Source organism: Mycetomoellerius zeteki, unplaced genomic scaffold, assembly GCF_001594055.1.
Source record: "Mycetomoellerius zeteki isolate Tzet28-1 unplaced genomic scaffold, Tzet1.0 scaffold114, whole genome shotgun sequence".
In the NCBI taxonomy this organism is placed as follows: domain Eukaryota; kingdom Metazoa; phylum Arthropoda; class Insecta; order Hymenoptera; family Formicidae; genus Mycetomoellerius; species Mycetomoellerius zeteki.
This window is the reverse complement of record NW_017256062.1, coordinates 515756-528844: the sequence shown is the minus strand read 5'-3', so window position 1 is coordinate 528844 and position 13089 is coordinate 515756. Positions and strand designations below refer to the sequence as shown.

The window sequence follows — 13089 nt, the reverse complement described above, 5'->3', positions numbered from 1 at the left end:
TATGTAAACAAATTAAATTGAATATCAAGTATTTCAAACAACATATTATCGTTTGAATAGGTTCCGTTTAAGTTTCCGTTTATCATTTGAATAGTTTCCGTTTACATACAATTGTGTTTGATTTTGGAGCGTCTTCCATACCGGCGACAGCCGCATGGAAGACGTTCCTTTTAAAGTTACTAGATTAATCTAGTGACTTTAGTTCCTTTAATGCGTCTGCGCAGCCTCGCGGCCAGCCGCCAGAGTTAAGTAAGCCTAGAGTCCTAGATTTATCTCTAGGACTCTAGGGTCGACAAGAATGACAAGCCAACTCATTTACGCCTCTTTATTATACAGCTAGATATCTGCACTTTATCAGACTCTACCATATATTGTCTCGTAAAAGAAATATTTTGCCAAAACGAGTATGAAACTTGTTTTGGCTTATATTTTACGAAGCTACGAAGTCTATTAAAAAACCAAATTTTGAAATTTCATTCTTAAAAACATTTAATAAATAAAATGATATGCTTCGTATTTACAGTGCAGATACATATTTTTATGCTGATATTTTATCTCCAAGAAATAATATTACGTCATAAAACCTTTTTGGTTTCTTTTTTTATGAAGCTGCAATCGCAAAATAAAAATTTATTTTGATATCATCTCACTCGATGTATTACTATAGTGCAGTTAAGGTGCATATAATTTTGTTATTAAAAAAATTTTCAAGAATCAAATTTGCAAAATTCGGCTCTGTACGCGCCTTCTAAATTTTTATTTTGTCTTTTTCCCTAAAAAATCGTTTTATACAAGCCTTCAAGAGCCTTTTCTGATTACGAATATCACAATTAAAACGCGATTCATGTAATATTTTAGCCATAATTTCAGCATAAAGAAATTCATACATGAGTATGCAGATCTAGGTCAGTTATGCTAATTTTTCTTCTCAAAGAAATAATATTTCCTTATGAAACTTTTTGGGATTTCTTTCTTATATTGCAGGGAAGGCTCGTACAGAGCCGGATTTTGCAAATTGATCCTTGAAAATTTTTAAATAATAAAATTGTGTACACCTGAACTGTACTATAGTACACATCGGGTGAGATATCAGAACAAATTTTTATTTTGCCTTGTATGTATATGATGATATGTATGTATATACAAATTAAACCGAATATCCCAAGTATTATTGTAAGCAACCTTTTCATTTGAACAGTTTCTGTTACGTATCAAAATATTTCCTTTCTATGTCAAAGGTAGCAGTACTAATATTTTAATCTTATTATTGTGACGACATAAATAGTGAAAACTTTTCGCATTAATACTGCGAATATTCAATAATAAATTGTTCAATAAATTTTATTGCTCAATAAATCAAATCACAAATGGAATTAGAAATGGAGGAATACGAAATGGACGATTTAAATTCTAGTGGATCGATGATCTCTCATTCGACAGAAATAGAAACTAATGAAATTGCCTTTGTACCTGTATGTCGATGTTGCAATAAAGAAGGTATAATACACATTTTATTTATAAAATAAAGAAAAGATATCTATGAAACTTTATTCATGCTGGAATTTTGATAAGATTACTACTGAACTTATGATTCGTATAACAGTAACATATATTATACTTTAGCTAAAGAGTTACTTCATTAAATTCTGCGTACCATGATATTAGTTCTTAAAATATACCTCTGTGATACTAAAAAGAAAATTCAAAATTCTAACAGTGTGATATCTTTACCAAATTCATATGTTGCACATATAATTATTTATATTTATCATATTTTATGTATTGCGAATAAAATGTATGTAAATTTGTTTATGCTAGGTACTACTAAGAATAAACTCATATGTCCATGTCTATGCACTGGTGACCAAGAATTTATACATATTCATTGTTTAGAGATTATGACAAATGTCAGAAGACCTGTACCTTACTCACAAAGCTATCGTTGCTTGAATTGTGAGATTCCTTTTCCATTAGAACTAAAGTACAAATCATTAATAGAAGTAAGTGAAGGGATTGATAATCGTAAAGTATTCGTCGAAGATAAAATCAAAGTTAGGAAAAAAAAGAATTTCTCCATACTGAAATAAAAAGACATTATATTTTTATACGCAATTTGACAATTTATATCATGATAATATTTAATCCAATGAATTTATAATTCATTGGATTATTATATAACGTCTATGAGTGTTAAACAAACAATAGAGAGAACATAAATAGAGAAGGGGTCGGGGGAAAGGAAAATGATGAAATGTTATAATTTCAACAATGCCTTAGAATTTAAGTGTTCCATTTTAATTTTTAAATTAATTGTTAATGATTTTATTGAATTATTTTATTAATATTATGTTAATTTTTTGGCAGATATATAGAAGTAGGAGGAAATTGTATGACATATTTCGAGTAATCTGCTGTGCTCTTTTTACATTTCTCTGTATGATAATATATGATTTACTTATGGGCATTTTAATCGTAATTTTATTTATTTTGGTTATAAAACATTTAAGTTATAAAAGATATTTCGAGGCCATCTTTACCGTCGTTGCCTATATCATCTTGTCAATTCTTCATATTGTTCTAATGCAGTACCAGATAAAAATACTGCGGGGTGAGATTTCCAAGTACGTTCAAATAATTAATTGCATTATTTTACTTTTTATTTTTATTTTTCTTTCGGATTTATATTGATATACACGATATTTTATGTTTCTTTATGAATTTAAATTATTTTCGTTAATGCGTTACTTTCACATCTTTGCGTATTGATCGGAACTTTTCGATGGTTCTTAGAATCTTGAAAACTCATCGGAAAATCCGAGAATCGCGACTTTCGTCACTTCGATCTTTGCTCAAGATTAATCATAACACAATACATTGTATTGTGTTATACAATATACAAGTTAATCCATAATGAAATTAATTGAATTAAAAGATAAGTTAATAAAAAAAGTAATTTAAAAGTTAAAAGTTAAATTTGATCCGAACGAACAACCAAAAAAAAAGAAAAAGAAAAAGTTTGACCATTGTACATAAGTTTTTTAAGGATAGAAAAAATTTTTTTACAAGTTCTGAGTATATCGTCTTCTGGTTTTGACATATAGAGTAACGATCCATTTGAACACTTGGAATTTTGCTAAAATCAACCTTGAACTCGAAATTTGGTCATTTTTTCATTAATCAGGCTGTATTTCTTAAGGCGTATATCGTAGAGCTAAATGAATTATTGCATCGTGTTCAGCGACCAAAAAAACATACAGTATCACATTTAAAATCCGGATTAAGTCATTTTTGCATCAAATCAAACATATATTAAGGAAAATCGAAACTTTGATTTAAGAATCGTTCACAAGCGACCTCTAAATCTTAATATTTTTTGATAAAAATTTAGAGATGTTCTTTTGGCTTGAAGTGGAAGCTTTTGAGCTGAGAGGCCGATTAAAACAAAATATATTTTTTTCTTACAGTTAGATAATTGAGATACATTAGATATAACTTTGTGTTGGAGTTTTTATTATAGCGTCAGTTTGCCAGGTAGATATTACATATATTCTACAATAAGTTATACTTTAAATCTTAAACTGTAAGAAATTGACAAGTCATAGTCAAATGTGAGTAGAATAATCGACTATGGTTGGTTAAATTTTTATATACGGTTTAGCCTATTTTGTAATTTTTAAAGACCGTAACTATTAAACCATTCGACAATTACGCAAGCATAGTTGTAGTTGTAAGAATTAACTAATCACAATCAAATATGAGAAAAATATTCGACTGTGATTAGTCAATTCTTAGAATTACAACCATTTTATACAACTACGCTTATGCAATTGTAGAATGGCTTTACAGTGACTACCTCAGCAGAGCAATAAGTCATTAATGATATCAAAATAATGTTAAAATGACTCCAAAATCATCATTAAAAGTCATTTTTCAATCATTTCCGATTCATTTTTATGTCATTTTATGTCACGACGTTATCGTGACTTTTTGTATAGGATAAAAAAACTGCGCAACGACAATATAATGTCACACAATGAAGGAAATATTAGGAATAGGAATAAATATTAAGATTTCAATGTGTCGGAAACCAGTTACACCGAAATTTGTTTTCTAACAGATTGAAACCTTAATATTTATTCCTATTCCTAATATTTTCTCCATTGTGCTAAATCCTAGTATTATCCAATTACGGTTATTACAGTTGTTTTAAAAGTTACAGATAAATAGGCCTCTTACTGCAGCTTAGATAATGATTTATTGTAGAAAGCTCATTATTCTGTATAAAATTTGTTGCTTTTCAGCCATCGCAAATTGGTATTGTGCTCTAAATGTCTCTACAAGCGTTTGGCTATCTGGGGGTACATAATTTTATATTTTTGTTAAGAAAAGCTCAATTTAAAGAACTTGTAGATAAATTATGTGAGATCTTCCGTGAATAAATATATTATCGTAATAAAGTTATATTTATCAAATGAAGAGTTTTTCATTGTAATTGAAAAACTATTAAAACATTTTGATATTTAATAATTTATAATTAAAATAGGTAATGAAGCAATTTTATCTGTTTATTTTTTATCTGTGTTTATAGTTTACGTAATGCTCGTATCCAATGGTTCCTGAGTATTAAGAAGTGGAAAGTCATAAAACGCAATTTATATTATATTTGTCATGAAATCTGAATTTTATAAATTAAATGTTATTATTATCCACACAGAGTATACTTGTATAAATGCTTTAACGAAATTGTTGTAACGATATTATAATAATCATCATAACAAATTATGTATTCTTTATAGTTTTATTTATTAATAATTAACAAATTAATTATAATATAATCATGATAAAAAATTATAACAACCAATATAAAAATCAAAATCATTTAGCTTTAATTATAAATTATAACAGTTATAAAACTGTTATGATGTAGTTATTATAAAGTTATAACCGTAGAATTTTGTTAAGATGTTTTATAATTTTTATAATAATAATTTTATAATTATATGTACATTGTAAAAGAAGCAACTTATTCTTAAATTTTCAGAAATATGAATAACGATGTATCAAATATAAAAACAATTTGTCAAGTTTCTCTTCTTGAGTCAACATAAAAAAAAATGTTGAAACTAATATTTCTATAATAATTATCATAACAAAGTTATAATGCAATTATGACAAAGTTATAAGTGTTATAATAACTATTATAACAAAACTATAATATTTAAATTATTTATCGGGAATTATAATAATACAATTAATTATTATTATAACAAAGTTATGATTCCGTTATTATAGCAAAGCTAGAACAATGGAATTCTTATTAGATATTTTATTATTAATTTTTTATACAGCACATTAAAAAAACTAGTTTATTTTTCATATTTCCAGAAATATGAAAGCAATGTACAATATCAAATAAAAAGCCTGCAATTTGTAATGTTTCTTTTCTTGCATTAACATAAAAAGAAATTCATATTCAAATTAAAATTTTTAGAAATTATACACGTATCAAATATACAATTGACAAAATTTCTTCCTGATTATATAGAAAGAAATCGCATTTATTTTTAAATATTTTACGAGTATAACATGTATAACCATTTATTTTCTTAGTTAAAATAATTCAGATGTTAAGAGAAAAAAAACAAGCAGTTTTTTGAATGAGCATTTTTTAAATATTTGTAAAATAATCGAATAGCAGATATATTCGGGATTATAACAAGAATAATAAATATATGTATCATATTCAGATCTGTCTGTAATTTTAATTTTCTTTTTTCTTACTTGATTATATTCTCCTGATGGTTTTTATTTTATACATCATATTTATTTATGTATTATATTATGATAAGTTTTCAGTAAACGAAATTTGATGTGGATTCAAATTTTTAGAAGTATTCATTTGCGAACGTTAAAATAAATCCTCTTCAATTCCAATGCATTTTTATTCATTTATACACTCAACAAGAAATAGGGAACACTTTCGAACAGGCTCAAAATTGCGCAATATTCAGAATACCGTAACTCAGTGAAAAACATCGCAGATAAAAAATCAAAAAAGCATTTAAAAACTTGAAATCTCTACTTTTGAGGTCGGTAATTGATATTTCAATCTGATCCTTTACGGAGATATACGAGTAAATACCCATCAAATCTGAAAAATTTTTACAAAAATCTATGGCGTGAAGTAAAATTTACACAAAAATGCGGTTTACAGCAATCAAAAGAGTCAGTTTTTACCTTCAATTTGCTTTTTTTATTGAGCTTTGTACGATTTTTTTTCACCGAGTTATTGAACGTTGAAGCAAAAGTGATCAATCTAATTCTGATTTTTTAATAGAACACAACTATGTTACGTCATAGAGTGACGTTATGTTAGAACACAAACTAAGTGTAGGAACCAATCGTATTAAAGAATCACTAAGCGCTAACTGATTAGTTTTCTAACGCAGCCAGTGGCTGCGTTCAGCAGAACGTTCGTTTTGCAACTCTTGGAAGTTTCCTTCGCGCTAATTGGATCATACTTTTAGATCTAGAAGAATGGTCCTATCTCAGCAGACAATGGCTAAGTTTCCATCGAGGGTTAGAGTTGGGTCAGAGTACAAGAACTGACCAACCACAGTCAAGCATTCCCCTGTCATTCGACTATGACAGGGGAATACTCGACTGTGATTGGTCAGTTCTTGTACTCTGACCTAACTCTAACCCTCGGTGGAAACTTAGCCAATCATAAAACGGTTGCAAAACTGTTGAGTCTGCTGAACGCAGCCAGTGACAGTACAAACAATTTCCGTTTCCGAAAAATATGCCCCATGGGAAGCCAGCTGCTACTTAAAATCGGAACGGAACGATGCTGATTGGTTGGTCCTACCACTTCATCTTTCCGATTCCGTGTTCCGATTCCGTTTTTCGTGTCCATGGAACAGCACCCCGACAAGTGACACCATGAAATTGTTTATTAATGTAAACGCGATATTTTAAAGATTAACCGGATTAACGTTATATACACGTTATTGAAATACTGAAAGTCTAACCATGGCGGATGTTTTGGACATCGATAACGCTGAGGAGTTCGAGGTTGATGACGAAGGAGATCGTGAGTCCTGTTTCTTCATTATATTTTGCGAACATTGTAACCTCAACTTCGTACCGAGATTCGATCATTTCACTTTATATTTATGTCCCTTACTAAACCGAGCACGGTGTCTCTCTATAAAGTTATTAACAAATTTTATTAAAATTGAAGGTGTAGCTCAATTGAATGATTACTAAATTTTGAAGTAGCGATTTTTTTGCAATTATTCAATGTCCAATATTGATGGTGCAAGTATTAAACTTATTTGAAATCGTTAGACTGGAAATGTGGAAGAAATAACAATAGTACTCAGATCATAACAATGTGAATGATGTAAACAATTGTTTTGATTGGTATGTTTCCAGAGGGTATCGCGCGTCTTAAGGAAAAAGCGAAGAAAAGGAAAGGTAGAGGCCATGGCGCGGAATTGGTGTCTACGAGAGACGATGTTGGTCATTACGAATCTATGAATCTTATTGAAGAAGACAACAATGAGCCTGGTCCTCAGAGATGTAAGTAAGAACATCTTTGTCATAGTTGTAATTCAGTTTAGATTACAGAATTTATTTTTTATTTTTATTTATAAGATCAAAACAATTAATATTCTTCATACATTTTTAGCTGTGGAAGGATGGATCTTATTTATAAATTCAGTACATGAAGAGGCACAGGAGGATGATATTCAGGACAAGTTCTCCGAGTTTGGCCAAATCAAGAACTTGCATTTGAATCTGGACAGAAGAACGGGATTTCTGAAAGGCTATGCGTTGGTGGAATATGAAACTTTTAAGGAAGCACAAGCTGCGAAGGAGGCTCTAAATGGTAAAGACATCCTAGGTCAAGCTATCTCTGTCGATTGGTGCTTCGTTAAAGGACCAAAAAAGTAAGTATTATTATGTAATTATTTACATGCAATTATTTAAAGTGATATATTTGGATTTACATCGATATTTATATTCTATATTTTTCTATTTTTATAGAATCAGGAAAAGAAGTCACAGAAGGCGATGAGTTATAGATTAATCGTATCTTCTATTGTGTACCGTTATTTCAAGCAAGACAAGTTATTTTATATCTGATAAGCATTTTTAAAGATGCTCGAAATAACTGTAAATTATTTTCTTTACTAAGATTTTTGCTCTTTTGTCCTATATATCTATATATCATAATCTATCCAGATGTAAAGAACTTTGTATACTATCATTAGTAAATAGAAGATCATAAATATATCATCCAGATATAGTCTCTTGTATAAGCGAGAACATTAATATTTTATGTGAATATCTCAGTTTGTTTTCTTTCATATATCTCTTATCATCTAGCAATAATTTTTGGTTTCACAATTATTACCATGCTTTGTACCAGTTCGCGTAAATGTTATTAAAATCTTATTTTTGTAGTGTGATACAACTTATATATACAGGCCATTTTAATCAATACACTCGAATATCTCGTCAGGTAAGCAAGATAGCGAAAAATATTTCAGATCAAAGTTGTATGGCTTTGAGAAGGACATAAAATGGTGGCATTAATTTCACCTTGAATAGTTGCTTGAAGGTCACATGAAGATTACCTTTAATTTCTTAAACGGAAACCTTTATTTTTCATTGCATATTCTTGTAGCTTACCTCGAGAGCTTTCCAAAACACTATAATAAAATATTTTTTCATCAAGTACCTTTTTAATTACGATGCTCGAAAGTTACAGTACCTCCGGTATTTAGCATTATCCAAGGTGTCCGACCGACAGCTAAAATCTCTTAAATGTTTAAGGTCATGAACTAGATAACATTTGTTAAGATCAAGGCCATTGGAGGTTGTTCTTATTTTCATTTTTACACTAAAAATTTATTTTAATGTAAAAATGAAAATAACATGTATAACTTCCAATGGCCTTGATTTTGATAAATGAAGACATGAATTTGTGGCAAAACAAGCGTAACATTTTTTAATTGTCTTAATACATGCAACTTTGAAGAGTATTTAGTCATTTTTTTTTGTGTATTTTATACTTGTCGAAAAACGAGAAAGTATGAAGGTTAGAGATGTTCCTATATTTATTATACAAAAGATATATCTTAATAAATAAATGACGCGACACAGCGTATTAAGCATAATAATTCAGGTTTGCTTTCTTTTTTGCTTGGACTTCATTAATAGCTTCCATCAAATCTTCATGAGTGACTTCTGTTGCATTGCGCCGTAATGCTATCATACCCTGAAACACATAATGTCTTTATCATTATTCTAATAAATTATATATCCATATAGTAAAATCAAGTAGGATAAAGCATTAACTGAATGGGGCAATATGTTAATTCTTGAGTAGTATGGTTTAGATTAGAATTAAAAAGGCATATTAGCGAAATATAGATAGAAGAGAAACAATTTTATATTTAACGTTGAATTAAAGAGCAGTTGATGCTTGCTATTATTGATTAATTCTGAACTTAAATGCTTACCGCTTCTACGCAGACAGCTTTACATTGTGCTCCATTAAAATCATCCGTAGATCTGGATAATTCTTCAAAATTTACATCAGGCGACATATTCATTTTACGCGAGTGAATTTGCATAATGCGTGCTCTGGCCTCCTCGTTGGGATGCGGAAACTCGATTTTTCTATCTAAACGGCCGGATCGTAGCAAGGCTGGATCCAAGATGTCGACTCTGTTTGTTGCGGCAATCACTTTGATATCAGCGGTTGAACTAAAGCCGTCCAATTGATTTAATAACTCTAACATCGTACGTTGTACCTCTCTATCTCCCGCCTTTTCCGAATCAAAACGTTTTGTGCCGATAGCGTCTAGTTCATCGATGAATATTATCGCTGGAGCTTTTTCTTTGGCCAATGAAAACGCATCTCTGACCAATTTAGCACCATCACCAATAAACATCTGTACCAATTGTGGACCAGCCAATTTTAGGAAGGTAGATTTTGTTTGGGCGGCACAGGCTCTAGCTAATAGAGTCTTTCCGGTTCCAGGTGGACCATAAAGTAGAACGCCCTTGGGGGGCTGTATTCCTAGGTTCTCGAACTTCTCCTTGTGCGTCATAGGCAATACAACGGCCTCGATGAGTTCCTGAATTTGTTTGTCTAGTCCACCGATGTCAGAGTATTGCTCTGTAGGTCTCTCGTCTACTTCCATAGCCTTGACTCTGGCATCATATTCAGCCGGTAGAGTCTCCAGCACAAGATAACTGTCTTTATTGACACCTACCAAGTCACCTGGTTTCAGCGATTCAGCGTCGACCAGACCGATCACAGGCAGGAAGTATGTTTGACGAGTTGATGTCTTTATAACTGCACATTTACCCTTTCTTTGTGCATCTAAATCAACCACTGCTCCATCTTCCTCTCCCATATCTTGTGGGTCGACATCTAATAGCTCGATGACATTGGATACCAGGTACGGAAGGGTTTTATTCACCTTAATCTTCTCGGTATTCTCCTTGATCTTATCGTTCTGCGCCTGAAGCTCATGTGAAATCCGCATCACCTCGCTCTTCATTATCTTGATTTCATTATCTAACAGTCGTGTACGCGACACGATTTCGTCCGTAGACATTCGTAGGACGTCCTCTCCTAATGTTTCCTATGAAAGACACAGTATATATAGTCCTTCATTTTACAAAGTTCTTTACAAAAAAATTTAAATTGTTTTTTTAATTGAGAAGGTATAACTTTGTTGATTAGTGATGAATAAAAAATTCAAGTATTATTTTTATTCTTTATAGTTCAGAAAAAATTACAGACAAAACGAAATAAAATAAGCAATAACATATTTTAACTAAACTATTTCTCTTTATAGTCTGTTTTGTGAAGTGAAAAATATTAATTATTCATTATTACTGCAATAAATCTTTAGATCTATTTATATTGAAAAAAATTGATTAACTTAAGTGCTTAGCGACAGCTAAAGAATTAATATAAATTCCAATAATTTAACAGGAAAAATGTATAAACATAAACACTTGTTTCATAGATATTTGTATTTTACAAAACATCCTAGATTAAGCCTAATTTCATCGAAATCGGAGGTGAGGGAGGTATTCTGAATAATTACCAACATCCTTTTTATTTGCATTTAAGTTAAGCAAGTTTTCTAACTACGCAAACAGAAAAAAATGAATTGATTGTAAGAGAGTTAAAAGAGACAACTAAAGAAAAAAAGAAGCAAAAGGAAATGGGAAAAAAAAGTTATATTAATCAATTTAAATGTTGATCGTTGGTCGTAAAGTATAACAGGATATAGGTATATATACACTTAGATATGCTTGTCATTCGTGCCATAACCTGCAAAATGCAGAATCGCATACCTCTCCATCCTCCCAGATAGATTTATCCTCGAGTGTGGCCATTTGAAAGTTACGAAAAACTTTTCGCTGACTAGCTCCGACTCTTCCTGACTGACTGCCCTGCGATTACACGCAAAAAATTCTTCAAAAATAAATTCCGAAAGCAATCCTGCGCTCTTTGGACAGTTCAGAATAGAAAATCTGCTACTCGCGATAGCAGTCGTGTCAACCGTGATCATACCGACCGATCAAGAAACAGTTAAAAATAATATGGGGCAATCTCAGAAGATGGCCATACTTGTCGCGTTTCAATTGCTCTTTCGCCTAAATGTTTATTTTTTTCTTTTGATATTACATGCATGTATGCATGTATATTACTTCATGCTATTTTCTTTCAGAGAGAGTAACTCCGATTAACTTTATACTATAATTTTATACTAACTTTAATTATTAATTAATTTTAATTGTTAATTTTATAATAATTAATTTAATCAGTGATTAATTCAATTGGAATTGATTACCATAAAATTTAAAATTATATAATTCATTGATTTTAATGAAATATTTCTTGCTACATATTAATTAAACAACAAAAAAATTGATTATTCTGTCTTTGTTAACCAAATAGTATCTGTATAAGGTATTGATAATTCAATCGTCGATTAAATTAATCAGAGTTTACGAGCTTGAACTTAATATATTAATCAAAATAGGCGATTTCAGAAACTATTTATTTTTGTTGAATACATTTATTGAATATTAATGTACTTTTTAAGTAACAATTATCAAATAATCAAAAATTTATAATTCTTTTCCTTCCTTTCTTTTTTTCTATATTTCTTTTCCAAATTTTCTTTTTTACAATAATTAATAATACATGTATGATTTTTTTTAAGATAATTTTAATTATTATGAAAAACATTTATGCGAAAAAAATTATTAAAAATAACTATTTAATATTTTTTTTTTTTTTGACAAATTTGACTTTCAATGTATCAATTATAAAGGTACAAGTATATACGCAACCTTTTTATATGTGTGGAAATTGAATGTTCCAATTTTAATTAAAGATATTACTTTTTTATATGTAAGCAGAATTTTTTTATTTTTGTATATAAATTGCTTCAAATACAAACGCACAGCTGTGTTTTTTATTAAATGTGACTGCAGCTCTATGTAAAATTATAAATAAATTTTTAAATGTTGGTTGGAGGAAAAGTTCTGTATTTTGTTAGCTCAAAATTATATATACAATATTTATGTTAAAAATGAACAAAATTTAAATTTTAAAAAAGTTTGAAGCTTGAAAATCTCTACTTTTGAATGGTTATTATATTTTTTAATTTATGTAAATTTTGTAATTTTTATATATAGATAACTACGAGCTGAAAAAAAAAAGGGAAATTTTTCTTCTCCACTTCAGACCATTTTGTGAGTCTGTCACGTGCCAAAAAATTTGCAAAAATTTTCGACTATCTATATCGTGAAAGTTTGGAGTTTTCCTTACAAAATCGTTTATTAAAAATGTTTCTATGATTTTTTGTTCTTGAGTTATTCGTGAGTTAAGTGAAAAGGAGCATTCCGACTTTAATTGCTCATAACTCCATTAAAAATCATTTTACTACAGTTAAAAAACAAGATTCATAACATGGAACGAAGAAAAATGGAGACATTATTCGATGAGATGCATCGGCAAGTTTGAGGATAATGACACACTTG

The 13089-nt window shown here is 29.8% G+C and overlaps 2 protein-coding genes across 2 annotated transcripts; one reads left to right on the top strand and one right to left on the bottom strand.

Moving 5' to 3' along the window:
- Positions 1 to 6921: 6921 nt before the first annotated feature.
- On the top strand, positions 6922 to 8647 carry tsu (40S ribosomal protein S12 homolog tsunagi). The gene is made up of 4 exons (XM_018457124.1): positions 6922 to 7093; positions 7438 to 7584; positions 7694 to 7955; positions 8053 to 8647. The coding sequence occupies exons 1-4, from the start codon at positions 7033 to 7035 to the stop codon at positions 8081 to 8083; spliced, it is 501 nt and encodes a 166-aa protein (XP_018312626.1). The 5' UTR covers positions 6922 to 7032; the 3' UTR covers positions 8084 to 8647.
- A 377-nt stretch (positions 8648 to 9024) lies between these two features.
- On the bottom strand, positions 9025 to 11589 carry Rpt5 (26S proteasome regulatory subunit Rpt5). The gene is made up of 3 exons (XM_018456994.1): positions 11392 to 11589; positions 9534 to 10667; positions 9025 to 9289 (listed from the first exon to the last, which is right to left on the bottom strand). Exons 1-3 carry the CDS (start codon positions 11431 to 11433, stop codon positions 9179 to 9181), a joined length of 1287 nt encoding a protein of 428 aa, XP_018312496.1. The 5' UTR covers positions 11434 to 11589; the 3' UTR covers positions 9025 to 9178.
- Between the last annotated feature and the right edge of the window lie 1500 nt (positions 11590 to 13089).

Bases quoted from the DNA above. Each gene is read 5' to 3' on its own strand.
- tsu (XM_018457124.1), top strand. From the start codon at position 7,033: ATGGCGGATGTTTTGGACATCGATAACGCTGAGGAGTTCGAGGTTGAT. The intron at 7,094-7,437 runs GTGAGTCCTGTT...GTATGTTTCCAG, and splicing joins GGTTGATGACGAAGGAGATC to AGGGTATCGCGCGTCTTAAG. The intron at 7,585-7,693 runs GTAAGTAAGAAC...ATACATTTTTAG, and splicing joins TGAGCCTGGTCCTCAGAGAT to CTGTGGAAGGATGGATCTTA.
- Rpt5 (XM_018456994.1), bottom strand. From the start codon at position 11,433: ATGGCCACACTCGAGGATAAATCTATCTGGGAGGATGGAGAG. The intron at 10,668-11,391 runs GTATGCGATTCT...TGTCTTTCATAG, and splicing joins CTATCTGGGAGGATGGAGAG to GAAACATTAGGAGAGGACGT. The intron at 9,290-9,533 runs GTAAGCATTTAA...TATGTGTTTCAG, and splicing joins AAGCTGTCTGCGTAGAAGCG to GGTATGATAGCATTACGGCG.